At 38.1% G+C, this 17,774-nt stretch overlaps 2 protein-coding genes across 2 annotated transcripts; both read left to right on the plus strand.

The window, feature by feature from the left end:
- Positions 1–7,807: 7,807 nt before the first annotated feature.
- LOC115441781 lies at positions 7,808–12,680 on the plus strand. The gene is made up of 3 exons (XM_030166682.2): positions 7,808–9,310; positions 10,831–10,992; positions 12,424–12,680. Exons 1-3 carry the CDS (start codon positions 9,256–9,258, stop codon positions 12,654–12,656), a joined length of 450 nt encoding a protein of 149 aa, XP_030022542.1. The 5' UTR covers positions 7,808–9,255; the 3' UTR covers positions 12,657–12,680.
- Positions 12,681–13,471: 791 nt separating this feature from the next.
- LOC115441780 lies at positions 13,472–17,297 on the plus strand. The gene is made up of 3 exons (XM_030166681.2): positions 13,472–13,676; positions 14,920–15,090; positions 17,041–17,297. Exons 1-3 carry the CDS (start codon positions 13,628–13,630, stop codon positions 17,241–17,243), a joined length of 423 nt encoding a protein of 140 aa, XP_030022541.2. The 5' UTR covers positions 13,472–13,627; the 3' UTR covers positions 17,244–17,297.
- Positions 17,298–17,774: the final 477 nt, after the last annotated feature.

Here is a 17,774-nt window from a genome sequence, read left to right on the forward strand (position 1 = left end):
ACCATACACACACACACATTTTATCCACTAAAAGGAGGCAGAAGCGCAGTTAATCTACTTTTCGCCACGTATGTTCTCTCCCATGATGTGATAGATTGAAAGCCTATCGTCGTATAGGGTACAAATTCTGGACTCCGAGCTGATATAGCGCTTTCTGCGACTCAGAATTTGAACCCGAGACTCAGAGCAGTAGTCATACCGAGCAAGAGGGAAAATGTCCTCCTTGTTAAATGATATTTTTAAGTTAATACAACTGTTTCCTAAGCAATCAATAAGAAATAGCTGTAAAGTTTGTTAAACGGAAATAGTTACATACAATGAGAATTATCATAAGCATTGTAACAAATTGAATGTCCAGAAAGTCTGAAGTTTGTAAGTTTTTTGAATAAACTTCCTATCTAGTCTTTTGATGACTGCACGGGCAAGTCTATAGATCTAGGATACTCTAGGTAAGTCGCTCGCCTAACGATATATCAACTGATATTACAATCATTTTATAATAAGTGATCATCACCGATCATAAACATCTTTTTTTATTGCTTTGAATGACGAGACAAGCTTGCCGTTCGCCTGATGGTAAGCGATTCTACCGCCGATAAACAGTAGAAACACCATCCAACAACTTGAATTACAAACTATTATTTGGTATTCCACGGCGCTCGCCATACTGAGACATGGGTGTTAAGTCTTATTATATCCAGTAGTAACACTAGCTACAATGGACATTACTAGAGGAATTGTCTGTGTATTACGAACCTATAATATAGGATTAATATTTCTCATCTCATCTCATCTTATCAGCCTACAACTGTCCATACAACTGTCCACTGCTGAACAGAGGCATTCCCTAGAGCGCGCCACGTTGCTCGGTCCTCCGCTCTCCTCATCCAACGTCCACCGGCGATCCTACGAATATCGTCGGACCAGTGGGTCGGACGTCGTCCTACGCTACGCTTACCGCATTAATATTGACAATTCGTTAATATAATTACTATAAAAAATAAACAAGATATTACAAATAATACTTTGGCAAATATGTCTTGCTTGCGTACTCAGTGCCGGTGATTGCCAACGTGCCACAATTGGCTGAAGTCTTCGCTTCCTGCCCGCCTCCGCCACGCACACCTCGCTTCCGCCATTTAGCTGGCTCGTACAAGATCCGATCAAATCGGCAAATTGCAACATATTTATTTAATAAACCCTCGTCTGGAAAGATCATTTATGCACCTATAAAAGTCACTTGGCGAATCTGTCTGCCCCCACAATTTACAATCAAGCTCAACGGTGAGTGCACGTTGGCACACTTTGGATCTATGTTTAGGTGAAATGGAAGTCAGACTTCTTATATCTGCCCTTTATGCTACTCCATTATGAGGTCAACGAAGGGAGGACGAAGGATATCAAGTGAGGGTAAATTAATTAAAAAATTACAGAAATGTCGACCCGGAATACAAACCCATCCAATGACTAATACAATGACTTATACTCAAATGTTATAACAGTAATAATAATATCAGCCCTATATTATACTACTTGCCCACTGCTGAGCACGGGCCTCCTCTACTACTGAAAACCATGCTGGCCTAGTGCGGATTGATAGACTTCACACACCTTCGAAATTCCTATAGAGAACTTCTCGGATGTGCAGGTTTCCTCACGATGTTTTCCTTCACCATTAAAGCGAACGATAAATTCACAAAGAATACACACATGTCTTTTTAGAAAATTCAGAGGTGTGTGCCCTTGGGATTTGAACCTGCGGACATTCGTCTTGGCAGACCGTTCCACACCCAACTAGGCTATCGCCGCTTCAAAAGTTATACCTACATAAAAAAGACACAATTTCATACTACTTAAGTAGTTTTAATCAACACGAGTGTTCAATAAACCTAGTATTACATAGATTAGAGAGCGCGGTATTTGTTTATAGTTAAAAATATAGCTCACTGACGCACTGAGTTAAATCACGGGAGGTAATTCTAGCGTTGTAGAGATTAATTTAAACTAGGTTTGGCCCTATTTTCTCCATGTTATTCATCATTGAGCTGTTACATCTATTTAGATGATTTAAACAGCGCCAAATATTGGAGGTTGTGTTACGTTCTTTTATTAATGTCATATCACTAATCAATAGTTTATCGTTGATATGACTCTTCTGTCGCAACTCTAGTTGTTCAATAGTTGTCGTTGACGGTAGTTTCTGATACGGTCGGGCATTCGAACACGAACTGTTGGCAAGGAAGCAAATAGCGAAGTGTGCTAGAATAAAAGTGATTTCAATCAATTGTGTTTATTCCTGCAAATTCCTTCTGAGCGTTTTACAGTTGTTAGACACATTTTCTTTGTTGGCTGTTAAGCCACAAAATGCCAATCTACACGACGTGCAGACATTATTATCAGAGTTCACCTTGGATGATAAGGGGTTGCTAGCGCATTCCTGTTGTTTTACGCGTTTCTCGGCTACACATATTAAAGTGAATGTTATTATTAAACATAGCAATACTATACTATAACTTATACTGACCGGACAGTAGTTCCGATCAGCGCTTGTTTTCAGTCTCTCCTGACTTCCTGAGGTGTTATGCCGAAAGTTTATAGAGGTAGCAAGCCAAGCGACAAATAACCTTATAATAAAAATGTTAATACATAATTTTCTAGGATATAAAGTGCCTACATGTTATTCTGGAACATGGTCTATTTACGTACCAAGTTTTATCCAAATCCAACTAGTGGATTCACTTTTTACTTCTAACAAACATCTAAACAACTTTACAAGCTCATACGTGTAATAACAAGAGTAAGATACATAATATTTGTGTTGGAAATATATATGAATAAAATAATTTCGATACACTTTTATGACGTAGGCGTTTGATGAGCATATCATACACTGGGAACAAAAAAAGTATACGACATGAGCATAAGGAAATATGGACTTTATTCGCCCGCCGTTTTCCGACATTATGTCTATATAGATGTCTAATGCGCGAGGATTAGGGCCCCAAGACACGCGCAAATAACGAAGTACTTGAGTTATATGGGCTATTGGAAACATCACACAACTCACTCTTGATTTTGTTTTATAGAATGTGATAGTTGAGAGGAAGATCTTCACACTTTCAGCGAACTTACGGGGTGCGTGAGGCTAGTAAGTCTAACATAATCGTCGAATCCATTTATGATACGAACACAGGAAAGTGACTCCATTGCATTGGGTCGAGATGTAATGTCGACTGACGACGGATCCCTCACCAGCCCCAATTATGCCGGCCTGTTGGAACCGGATATACTTGGGCTGATCCCGGAACGCGACACACGTGGGCCACTACGTCGAGTTTCACACCTTCTATACGATGAAGCGGCGATAGCATAGTTGGAAGTGGAACGGACTGCCGAGCCGAATGTCCGCAGGTTCAAAACCCAAAGGCAAGCACCTCTGACTTTTTTAAAATCATGTGTGTATTCTTTGTGAATTATTGCTTGCTTTAATGCTGAAGAAAAACATCGTGAGGAAACCTGTATACCTGAGTTCTCTATAGGAATTTTGAGTGTGTGTGACATCTACCAATCCGCATTAGGCCAGCGTGGTGGACTAAGGCCTAATCCCTCTCAATAGTAGAGGAGGCCCCTTGCCCAGCAGTGGGGTAGTATATAATACAGGGTTGATATTGAAAACATATTACCATGACATTGTAAACGGGGCTCGTCTGTCTACCCTTTTGCGCATGAGTAATGGCGCCAAAAATCTGAAAAGGCACAGTTAATTGCTTTTATATTATGTTAAACAGGTACTTAAAGATTTTAATGTTTACGCTCTACTAATAAACTGCCATGGTGCGTTGAATAATTGAGAGTTGTTATTGTGTTCCATTACGTAAAAAATAGTGAAGGCCCGTGTTCAAACAGGGCGGCAAGATTTTGCCGATTAGCAAGGGATAAACTTTCGACAGTCGACGCTCTATCCGGAACCTACTCCATTGCCATCAGTTTGGCGAGCCCTTATAAAGAGTTTTGAACAGACCGTCTATTAATTATGGGTCTCTCGACGGTCGAAACAATTATGCTGGCCTACCTTACTTAATAGTAGAAAGGTGAACGCTAATGTGTTGCTAAGTGCTATAAAGGGTTTGTTATCATGGAGGCAGTCGTCATACTGCAGGTTTAAAATGGTATCCTGCAATGTTACTATACCATACCGTCTCAATATATCAGTAAATATTATCTTAACCATTTCGTACTGTACTGCTGGCTATTATCCGTCGGAACTATACCACTGTCTTTATTATAAGACTTACTCTATTTTGTGGCAGGTCTCTCATATGTGAGAGTCCGCCTGGTTAGGTACCACCACAACGTCTATTTCTGCCGCCAAGCAGCAGTATGCAATCACTGTTATGTTCCGATTTAAAGGACATTGTAGCCAATGTAACTACTTGACATAATAAGGACTTAACATCTCATGTCTCAGGATGGCGAGCGCAGTGGTATACCAAACAATATTTTGTAATTTAAGGTGTTGGATGGTGTTTCTACTGTTTATGGGCGGTCGTATCGCTTACCATCAAGCGAATGGCAAGATTCTTTCGTGTTTGAAAGCAATAAAAAAAAATCTAAACCCATCTACATCTATGCAGCAGTTTATGAAACTCCGTAACACCTAGACAACCTTCGAAATCTTTAACAGCAGTATGGTTATCTTTTTTATTTCCACCTGACCGAATGATTACCTTCAAAGTTCAGAAGGTTATATAAGAAATGTTTCGTGATTCGCGAATGCGGTTTTATAGCTTCGGTGCCAGGCACGCGGTTTTACTAAAAGTAAAGGCCATAAAGGGCTTTTAACAACAATAAGACTAGCTGATAGGTAGGTAGGGATGGCGAAAGTTTAATGGTTAACGTGCGAAGATTTATTTAAAAAATATAGCCCTAAACATGCCATCTAGGTCCGGTTTTAGCTATCCGATTTGTGTTCCTTTTTAGTTGCTTTTTTATGTCCCAACTATATTTTTGTTAATTTTAATGCGCATCGACAAATTGGCTTCACTGCACTTGATGTTAAGCGATTTGAAGCCTAAAGAAAGATACCTATATAATGTTTGACATATTACTCGCGTACCCGAATTTTGTCAAGATTCGCCATCCCTGGCGTATGGGAAGCATTTTTTTAGCGCTAAACCGTATTGTACAAATAATATTTGTATTCCGGTTTAAGGGACATTTATACCCTACATTACTAAGTTAATTATGAAATACTTTTCCGAATAATGGACGCAGTACAATGTTACACAATACTTTACAAAATAAAGTCCGTATAATGTTGTCATCATATATTTAAAAACGTAATATTAAGAGCAAATGCACACCCTAAGTACTAAATTACATCACGAGCACTAACTGGGCTTCAGGCATCAACTAAGAGCAATCTTGTGTAACACGACGAGGTCAACGACAACCACACGTTTCCTAATTAAATCAGTTTGTATAAAAGAAGACCATGATGCTTGGCATTGTCTATATTTACTGAAACAGTGTGCAGGCACTATTTGCTGCAGTTTAATACAAACAATGCATGTATAATTAAATATATTAAGCTTGTAATAAAGTAATTGCCTACAGGATAAAACTTTTAAAACAGTATCTCGAAGCAAAAAATAACATATTGCGGCCAATTTAACAGTAAAAAAAAAACAAATCTCGAAGCAAAAAAAATTGTCTTAGTTAACATATCGCGGCCAATTGACCCCGAACAAAAACTAAGACAAACGTAAATAACCTAAAAGGGAAGCCAGCAGGTCTGTTTGATAGACGCTTCGCTACTGATTGCTTATGTTTGATTTGGTACTTTATTCTATAAGTATTTAATTATTCAGGCGCGGTACAGTGACCCGCTACAACTGATGATAAATGCAATGGAGTCCAATAGAATGTTGACTGACGAGAGATGATTACACCTCGGTAGTCGACACAATAATGCCGGCCTGTTGGAATCGAATATATACAGGCTGATTCCGGACGCCACACACCTATGTGGGCCACTATCTGTAAAGCCCCTTTTTTTCAGGACCGTGCAGTGGAATCAAGTAGCAATTTTATCAAATACTCGGGCCTATGGTCTCAATCAGCTGTGAAGTACTGAATCTTATAAATCAATCAAAGATATGATCGCTTATGTCTCAGGGGTCACCGCACGATATCCCACGAGCCGGCATGTATTCTGGCTGGCACTCCGCCCTGGGATTTGGAGGCAAAGGTTCTCGCGTCGGCCTTTCACTGGCGGGAAGAGATCTTTTCTCAGGGAGAGAGACCAGCTCCAAAAGAGATTGAGCCCTACCTAGCCTCGCTTCGCAAGCTGGCCGTGGAGGAATGGATAGCCAGGCTGGAGAGCCCAAGCGCAGGAACGCGAACCGTTGCTGCAGTGCGCCCTGTCCTCGCCCAGTGGATGGATAGGCGTCACGGTGCACCTACATTCCGCCTGACACAGGTGCTATCTGATCACGGCTGTTTTGGTTCATACCTGTGTCGGATTGGGAAGGAAGAGACTGCCGTGTGCCATCATTGTGGTAACTGTCGCGAGGATACGGCTCAGCACACACTTGAAGAATGTCCAGCCTGGGATGAAAAACGCAGTGCTCTCTGCTTAGTCGTCGGGGGAGACCTCTCGCTGCCGACTTTGGTTGCCACCATGGTTGACAGTAGGAGATCATGGAAGGCGATGGTCTCCTTCTGCGAGCGTGTCATGTCGCAGAAGGAGAGCGGTGAGCGACATCGAGAGCGAACGGATCCCGTTCGCCGCCAACTAAGCAGAAGGAGGCGCCGAGGTGATGACATCTGACCCGGCGTCACAGCCCTGTGGACGAGGGCCCGAAAGAATATCGCCACGGTAAACCCCTGCCTGTCGTACAAGGCGACTAATGGGGATCCCATCAGGGCATTGGACATACATTCGAGCCTGTAAGTCGGTCCTGAAATGGGATGAATTAGTGCGCTAATCCTCGCCGCTGTTGTAAACGCTAGCCGGGTTCAATGTACAGACGGACTGTTTGCACAGTACACCGCAGAGGTTGTTCCGGTAGAGATCTGAGGTAATGCCTTATGGTACCCCGGAGCCGCCTCTAATGCATCGATGAAGGATTCCGCGGGGTTTTAGTCGGTACGCCGACGTGCATAGCGTGCTGGCAACCCCGACATACCCGCCTTGGTTCCTTGGACTAATGCGGGATCTTAACGTGATTTCCCCGCGAAAAAAAAAATTATCGCTTATGTCGCATAGTTGCGATATCTCAAGGGAATCAAAGCCTATAGGGTATTTCCCGTGCACTTAGATTCACTTTGGCACAAAGCAATATCTTAGAGCATATTATGTAAAGGAAACCATCTAAAAACTGTAAATGTGTACTTAACGAAAAAAAGGAAAGATATTATTACAAACTTATTATTTCCGGTTGATGCAATAACCGTGTCTAGGGAGCAAACGACAATGTTAAGTTTGTCTTTTAACCTGTTTTTTTTTTTTAATTAAATCAATAATATTATATAATTTTTTTTAATGTCAGCCCTCGATGCGCGGGTCCTGCTTGCACTTGCCGGATTATTTCATCGTGGCATGGCAAATTGCCCCTTACGGCACCTGCTGATCTGATGAGGTCCAGATAGAGTATGTCTAGCGATGATCGATGATAAATCTCTAGTCTACATAATTTGAACAAGTTTGAAGCCGGATATACATAGGCTGACCCCGGAACACGACACTCTTATCTAAGCCACTGTGGCGCGATTTACACCTTATGTACGGGGGTCGCTAGTCGTACGGACACTAATATCCTATCTACAAAAAAACAAAGTGTAAACAAAATTGAAATGTGTTGAAAAATGAAACGGTAATTCAGCTTTCAAATATTGCAATGAGCAAGCGTGAGGGCGTAGGCGTAACGCGTACGAGGCTATCTCGGTATTTCTTTCTTACGCACGCTCCGTAATAACCGATGACGTCATAGTTCACGTATTGCATCTCTTTTCTATTACTGGACAGACAATTATTGATTTTTATGCAGATTTTATAATTAATTTGGGATATTGTGAAGGTCTTTACATTCAAAACCCAAAGCACACACCTATGACTTTTCGAAGTTATGTGTGTAAAGGAAAACATCGTGATGAAACCTATATACCTAGGAATTGTCTCTAAAAATAGCGAAGGCATGTGAAATTTGTCAACTCACACTAAGCTAAGCCAGTGTGATGGAATAAGGCCCTCTCAGTAGTAAAAGTAGGAGGCCGATGCCCTGTAGTGAGATAGTATTATAATACAGGGCTGGTTTTACAATTATTTTGTGCAGCATTTAAGATGAGGTAAAAGTAATAAAAATTCTTCAGTCATTTATTATAAAGCATTACTTAGATATAAATACATTTGATGTCTCAAGGTGATTCACATCCACTTTAGACAATGGGACACCGGTAGAGCTGGTCAATGTTGTAGATAAATAAGTCAATGTGGCTCTACCCCCCTAAAACTATATTTATTTTTAACTACTAAAACATCAGAGTCAGAAATAAATATTACTAACATAAATATGTGCATCGAAAGGGGTTATTGAACTCTGCATTTTCTTGTCGATGGATCCTTCGCGGCATTATAAAATGTTGGCGGGAATTAGTGCTAATATGTATTAATTTAAAAGAATTTCTGATAAATTTCTAATTTCTTATATTCTACTATTGACGTTACATTTTTGAAAACGTCTCCTAGATACATACTCGAGAAAATTACAAGAAAAGTGACTCAACTCCAGAATACAAAACATTGTTTACAAACATCATTAAGGTAGCAGCAGATTTAAATTAGGGTAAGTATTGGCTGGTCACAGGTACGAAAAGTTTTGATTTATATATCCTCAATATTATCGGGCAATCACAAATTTCCAAAACTCCTCGTGACACCAATTTACCGATAAATTCATATATGACCCGTTCAAAGTTCAATTCATCACTATTGTTGAGAATTTCCTCTGAGCGGGCCTTTCTAAGAGATTAGATCCGATGCAATCCAGTTGTTCCCTTTGTGTGCTCGCTCGGATCATTGAGCGTGTTATATACAGAAGATGGTGGTGTTAGTCACTCAGTCTCACTTGGTTCGTGTGAAACGAAGTTATATTCTTCTTGTTTGTGTTTGAAGCGCCTGAACTGCAGTGAACGCCAAATTGCCGGATATTGTCATTTGCCCGTAATATTTCGCCAGGCGTTAAATTAATTATAATGGCGATCGTATTCGGCGTTGTTTGTGCGTTGTTAGTTGCTTTGATTCATGATTGTGAGTATATTTTTCTATTCGATTGTTTTTTATATTTGAATTAAATGGAATAATGGCTAATAAATAATGTAGACTTGATGGTTTGTACCTCAAGATTTAACACATTAACTTAAATTTGCCGTTTTTTATAAGACATGATTGTTGTTATTTAATATTATAATTTCTCCATTTACATTATAAATTCATTTTCATTAAACTAAATACCTGAGTTACAATTTATAAATAATTCAATTAGCACATACTGAACTACCATACAACTCTACATACTGAATTTAAATTTAAAATAATTTTGACAAAATATATGACATAAATTTTAGTAATAATAAACTCCGAAAGAAAAACAAATATTCTTATCTAAAAATTATTCCTAAGAACCATCTCTATCGCATCGGCTTTCAAACAAAAAACGCATCAAAATTGGTCTAGGAAAATCTATCTAGAGGTTTGAAGCCCACCATTTCTTCTTCTACTTTCACAGGTCTGATTGTTTTTAAATTTGATATACTATTACTTCGATGGTATTTCTAAGTCATGACAACATTGATCCGAAGCTGCAGCATGATGTATTTTTTAGGATATCTATCTTCTCAGCAACTTACAGCAGATATATCGTGTTTGTACTTGTAAGGATGATCTCAATAGTCGATAAATTAGTAACAAATAAATTGAAAGATAAAATAAAAATAATAAAAATCCCCGCACCAAAATCGTTTAAAAAGCAAAAAATAGTTTTATTCCTTTAAATATATGTATTATAAAGTTCGTAGGCCATTGGTTTAGGCACAAATACAGATAAAGGAAATGCTTTATTATTTTTACGAGTGAATGACCTTCTTTAGTCTGGACTCTAGAATCTAGTCTAGAGTACTATGAGTAAGAACCGCCATTTTGTGTAGTACGCATTAATACCTAATTTTTGGATTAAACCGTGAGACAGCCACATCCTTATTTTATCTGACTTCCAGTGTTTCATTGAGAAAATTGTGTTTGTAACAGTTTCGACGCTGCAACAAAAGAATTCCTTAAAAACGAGATACAAAACAAATTCAAACATTCAAGAGATAAAAAAATGAAATATTCAAGAGGCTTACTTAATATCTTATTGTTTTTACTTACAATTATAACTTATAAACAACCCATAATGCCTGAAATGTACGTTGGGCTACACTAACCTCTTCTCGCGTAAATTATAGCATGCATCACACAAAGTAACGACTTATCGTGATGCCATTTACTGACAACTGCATTGTGACTTGTTCCGGGATGTGCCCATCTACATCCGGTTCCAACAGGCCAGCATAATTGTGTCGACTACCAAGGGGTAATCAACCCTCGTCAGTCGACATTCTCTTTAACCCCTTTCTACTTACCATCAGGTGCAGTGTGGTCAATTTAGCGTGCTCATATAAAAAAAGTATTTGACATAATATCGCCTTTAACGTCAGAATGACAATTCTTATGCACAGATTTTATGTAAGTTTATTAAATTCGTCCTAATTGTTCAATTGTCTCCTTTCCAGGCGAAGCTATAAAGTGCTTCGAGTGCAACAGCGCGAACAACTCCGCCTGCCTCGACTTGCACGTGCAGAAAATGAACGCGATAGTACCCGTCGTGGAGTGCGGCAACTCACTGCCGAATGTCCTCAGCAAGCAGTTCTTCTGCAGGAAGATTACGCAGACTAGTAAGTTTTATTTAGCGAATGGGTAATCTTATGGTAATTGTGGGAGGTGTTTCCAGCTTTAGAGCAATTGGTATAATGGAGAGGGTAGATATACACGGGAAATCTTAGTCACCAAACAAGTCCTAATTCTTGATGTCTCATCCTCTCCCAGTGACCGTCCCGGGCCGAAGTTCGTAACTTGTTAGTGCGTTGCCCACAGCATGGGCAATTTAATCATGGTCGCTTAATTTCCAAGGTTTGCATCATGCATGTGCCTAAAGAGCTCATCCAAAAGTCCGGTGTGTTAATAAAAGCCGACCTTTGTCAAGGTAAGACGTGTCATGTTAAAAAAAAAAATACAAACAAGAAGTAAATGCAAATGTTGACTTGGTTTTTAGACAATGGTAACACCGCGGTCGTGCATTCGCCAGAAATATTGAAATCTAAATGGTTTCTTCCAGCATAGCGCTTCACGTTACTGATGGTAACAGAACAGTGTAATGGGTGCATAGATTTAGCCAATATTTAGATTACGTCATAAAGTTGACGACTGTCGAAAAATAAACTCTCGCGTAAACAATTCTATTTGGAGTGGTGGTTGTAAAGGTGCATTTGCCTGTACAAAGTATACCGATATCAATGACCAAAGACCTCCGGCCCACGCTGACCCAATTCGCCATCCCCGGATGCGATATATAGTCCTTCAACAGTAGCCATTGTGGCCGCTTATTACAAGCGCAATTGCAATTTAGCTAGATCGCACGGAGCGTAGCAAGTGCCGCAAATTGAATGGTAATTAAATAATGATATAATAATACGAGTGATTAACGGTGCGTGTCCATAGCCGTATTCTGGTCGGAAGCAGGAGGTTTTAGTTATGATGAAATAAATAATATTCGTAGCGGTAACAGGGTTTTAATAACAGACAAAATGTAGTGTCTTTGATACCTTTTGGAAAAGGAATTAATTTGAAACATGTACCTAATGACACGTAATGATAAACCTTTAAAATCATATCATTTTCTATAAAACATGGTTTTGCACCTCTCGAACCACTCCATCATGATTACCAGCTTTGCTCTACCATCCATTGTAGGATACAATTAAAGGTTTCGGAAATTGATAAAGTGCCGAGACGTTGATATTCAGGGCTGTGGCATATTGGGTTAAAAGAGCTTGAATGTATGGATACTGTAGGCATTTGACTTGTATTATTGGATATTTGACTTAATTGACTTGAACTAGGTCATTAAATAACTATTAACCAAGTGATCTAGTTATAATACAGACGATACCTATGGTTGTAAATATAATTCGTTACATTGAAAGATTAAAATAACAGTCAAATAAATATAAAAATATATGTAAATATTTATATTGCACGCACTCTTTCCAAAAGAGAAATAAACAATTTTAACTACAACAAACGATAATAGATGGCGTTTTTTACAGTTCTGTATCCAGATCACACACCCGAGGTTAGAGTGACGCGCAGCTGTGGATGGATAAAACACAAACGAGAATGCTACAAAGCTGATAATAAGGACCATTTGGAGACCGTCTGCCAGTGTTTCGGCGACATGTGCAACGGTGCCGTCATCCTGGGACAGAAAGTAATAATTTTGTTAGTCGCCGCCATGTTTGTTTGGTGTTGGCGGGAAAACTTATGTCAAACAATAGCTTAAGATTAAACATATTTTTATACCGTATTTTTTTCTTTTTATAATACCTAATTGGTATGTAGTACCCTTGAGCTGAACATTATCAATAACACTTACCTATTGCGCTAAGAGCCTTACTTTTTTGACGGATCGAATTATGTACCTTTTAGGTAAACGTTAGCAAAATATTGGTTATCAATACAGTGAAATTGCGAATGTATGCTTAATGAATGTAAATGAATAGAATTTAGCTGCGAACGAATGAACAGCTAAAGTGATTTAATAATAGGCAAATAACTTTAAAAAACAGCGCCATCTAGAGCTAATCAAGGTGATTAATTGTACCGTTATCTTATGAATCAAAGTTCACCACTTCTTGCGTAGCAAATGGATATATTTAAATGATAAAGGAAAAGATAATTATGTGTACAACCGACAGAGTCGTCTAATATATAATGTATATAATGTAACCATGAATAATTGAACGTTTTTAAGACTAAAATATACATTACACATAATTTTAGATGGACGTATTTGGAAAAAAACACTGGGCCAGATTCCTTAGGGCTTAGTAAATATTTTCGTGGGTGTTCAACTACCACTGTTTTTCCTGTTCCGTGATGATACTGTCTAGGTTAATTTCAGACTTTTTTTCAAAGTGTTGATACAGTCACGGCACGGCACGTAAACTGTTAATCATCAACCTGATGGACATCAAGGTTTTTATAACTGGTAAAATCAAACATACCCTGCAGCAAAAGCATAGGCAATTAACAAAAACAGAATTAAAACAATCTTCAGAAAAAAACTGGTAACCAAAATCTAAATCCACACACCCATCGTGAAAAATCTATTGGTTTTGCTAGCACCCATGCGTATAGAATAAGTCTTTGCGTGGAACACAATGATACACGGCCCTGCGGTCAGTACTCTCCTACCACTGATTCATTTAACGTGTTTACTTTCCAAATAAATCGATTTTATATTAAATCGAAATGTTTCTAAAATATTCAGTGTTTTTGTTGTCATTTTATATTCAATATGGTAAGTTTGTTTACTTAATATCTTATCATTACTCTTGCACGCTAATATAATTTGTAAAATGATCATTTTAGTGTCGGTTATATTAAGTAAATTGCCTTGTACTGAGCGGAAACCGATCAATAAAAACGACTATAGCACAGTCTAAATTCATTGTCCTCAAATACCTTTTATTTTTAATTCGGTTTGTGTGTATTCGGTACACGGTATGCATATGCTCATTTTAACCGCAGATATTAACCGTATTTTTTATTTTTTTAAATTTACACATACATAATGCCATAACAGTTATGGTACTAATGCGATGTTATACTGACATTTATATTCACTAACCTTTAGCTTTTCCTTAAAAAATCTTACCTATAAAAGTTACAATAACTGTTCTTACTAATTACGATGTAACCTCTCATCTTTATGAATGACTGTCTCAAACAAGACACTTATAGCAGATTAAAAAAATATTGGCAAGTTCTCTAGCAAACGATACCACGTTACTTATTCTGTTAAACACTTATATCACTTAATGATTTTTTATATTTACGCGAATGTTAGAAATTAAAATAAAATTATTTTGCGGATATTATTGTGTTTTTCGAAATGTCGGAATATAATTATAATATAAAACATAAAATCCGCAAAATAGTTTTATTTTTATACCTTTATCACTATTCAACAATTTAATGCCACAAATTTTAAACATCTCAATGTTAACCACATTTGGAATACAAATAGATTGTCTTGAGCAATACACGTCACTGGTATAAAGATATGAACGTCGTTTGATACGCGAACTTTAACCCACATAAGTATTATTGTTAATTAGGTTAGCATACCAATAATATTACAAACACTATAAACAAAAACAAAGTATGCTGAAGTTATTTAAGTTTCATTCTTAAATCTCCCTATTTTCTTATAATATTGAGATTATGAGTATAAATTTTAGCCATTTAACCTGCAACCTGAGGCACATTTATGACAAAAAATATATTTAATTAATTAACGCATTAAACCAGATAATTACTAAAAAAAAGTGCCAACGAAGCATAACTTCATAATTAGTCCTTTAACTCTACATTTATTGTAAGGCATTCCCAAAGAAGCGCGGTTTCCAACAAAACCCACCATCCATGATCCTAATATTTTTTTGAATTCTTTTTTTATTAAATTATATAATATTTTATAGTTTAATCCGTTGAGTATAAGGACCTCTTCTAGGTTTATTAGTGCGTTATATTGAACACAGGGTCATCAATCCGTTGCTACGAATGCAACAGCATGAACAACTCGATGTGCCTCGAGCCAGCGCAGTATGACCTCGATACGCTGATGAAGTTCATGCCCGTGGTGAACTGCGGCGAAGGCGTTCTAGCCACGGGCAGCCACGGATTCTTCTGCAGGAAGATTGTGCAGACTAGTAAGATTTTAAACGTTTAGTCATGGAGTTTCATGAGTTATTATAATACGATCTTTGTACGATCTAATGGTTGATACACCGCCTATGAACAGCCACAGTACCAGCAGTGAACAAATGCGTTGTGAGTCTTAAAGAAGAGGGGAAAGAGAAAATAAGTAGTAAGGAGTTATTATATGTTCAGTGGTCCGTAAATCTTGTTTAGTATATCCGTCCGGATCGTGACAAATATACACATGGTGTAAAACACGCCGTAGTGACCCCTGTAGGTGCGTCACGTTCTGGGATCAATTTTATACATTATGTTTCAAACAGACTTCTGTTGACTGGCGAGGGATGATCATCTTTCGTCAGTCAATACTCCTCTTAGGATCCTGTGCAGCGAGGCCACTTTACCATCACCGCTTAGAAAAAAATAAACGCAACAGCAACCTTCACATTAGTTAATAATTCTACTCCAGTTAAAGACCATTAATGCTGTAGACAAATTAATCTATTTACACCATGGCATCACCTCAATTAGTGACTTACATGATACCTAGAGTTTTTAATTAGAAAACGTTGCATCCAACATACAGCTTAATATGTAAGTAATTATAGTGGCTATGACCTTCCAATTAGAAGCAGCATCACTAGTAGACTGCTGTTGAGCAGAATCAAAATAGTGCTGCTCTGGATGGTTACCTTGTCAAGAAGCTTTCAAACCATAATTCCATATATACTTATTATATACCTAATTATACTATAAACCATCAGCCTCATAGTCAACTGCCAAACATAGGCGTAACCTAAAGCGTTCCAGATGGAGCTGTCAATAATATTATAAATACGATCCCTGTCTCGTTTTCCCGCTCATATTGCTGAACCGATTTCAATGAAATGGTATGGAAATAGATTGAGATCTTGAGACGGACAAGAGCAACTTCCGATCACAATCAAAAATCATGTTAGAGCTTTTATCCCGGAAAAACTATTTCATATAAAATGCGCTTCGTATATACCGCTAGCAAGTTCACCTAATTAATAATAATAATAATAATAACAGCCCTGTATTATATACTTGCCCACTGCTGAGCACGGGCCTCCTCTACTACTGAGAGGGATTAGGCCTTAGTCCACCACGCTGGCCTAGTGCGGGTTGGTAGACTTCACACACCTTCGAAATTCCTATAGAGAACTTCTTAGATGTGCAGGTTTCCTCACGATGTTTTCCTTCACCGTTAAAGCGAACGATAAATTCACAAAGAATACACACATGATTTTTTAGAAAAGTCAGAGGTGTGTGCCCTTGGGATTTGAACCTGCGGACATTCGTCTCGGCAGTCCGTTCCACACCCAACTAGGCTATCGCCGCTTAGTAATAGTATTTACTACATAATTAGTTCACCTAATTATGTAGTAAATACTATTACTTATGTTTAACGTACAATCGAACACGTGACCTTTATCTCAAGCCATTATTTTATCTGTGCCTGATAACATCCAATGTCGAGGGATCTTGTGTTTTGTAAACACAAATGATATACGCTTTAGACAAACGCGATAATGATTAAATTACGCTATTAACTGTTCATGTAGCATTTAAGGGATTATCTTAGACATCAGGGTCATAATGATATATATAAAGCTGTTGCATATAAGAAAGACTTAAAGACTTTATATAGTGGTAAACTAAATAATATGTATGTTCTATTGTTATGTACATAGAATGAAGAATGTTTTAATATGGTTTTAAATGAAACCTTAGTACATATAAATTTGCTGTTAAAAGTTATAAGCATCACCCATGTTTCAATTATTGTCCCATTGCCGAAAAACTAATTTCAAATATTGATTTTTTTATTTTGTATTACCAATATTTTAACATATACTTATTTACAAAATTGTGTAGACATGACCCCCCCCCCCCCCCCCGGTAACTCTCATGGACTCTCTCCTAATAATCTGTTTCAGTCTTCCACAAAGGATATGAGCCGGATGTCCGAGTAACTCGCAGCTGCGGCTGGATCAGACACCACCGCGACTGCTACAAGGCCGACAACGAGGACCACTTGGAGACAGTCTGCCAGTGCTTCTCCGACGGCTGTAATGCGGGCCCCAGGATCGCTTACACATTAGCCCTGATGATCCTTGCTGTAGTAATGACTGTTTTCTAGCAAATATTGTGCATATTGTAATGTTTGTTATGTTATTAAAGAGACGTAGTTTTATATGGTGTTTCATTTGTCTAATAGTATTTAGTCTATGATATTAGAGTTCAGTTCCTGTTTCGGAAGACGACTAATTCTCATGCACGCACATTTCCGCTAGATGGCGGTATCAGTTGGTCACTTCAAAATGGTATTTTGTAGTTATTTTGTAATAAATTATGATTTGATTTCATTTAAACAAAGGCTTACTTAAATATGAGCAGAGACAAAGCTGCCGAGAACCGTATCTCTTGCCTAGAGTAATATTTACCGCCGGGTTGCGTACCAATTTATTACAAATAGGCAAGAGTATGTATGTATATGTATGACAAATGAATAAAAATTGTATGAAGCCCGGTATTATGAAATCACGAGTATAACTATCGTAACGAAATCTACACACAAACCGACCTCCGACAATAGAGCGGAAATCTATTCAGATCATATCCTGTCTATATAAAGTGTAGGCAGGGACGTAACCAGGGGAATGGTAGAGCT

The sequence above is a fragment of the Manduca sexta genome, chromosome 10, assembly GCF_014839805.1.
Source record: "Manduca sexta isolate Smith_Timp_Sample1 chromosome 10, JHU_Msex_v1.0, whole genome shotgun sequence".
Lineage (NCBI taxonomy): Eukaryota > Metazoa > Arthropoda > Insecta > Lepidoptera > Sphingidae > Manduca > Manduca sexta.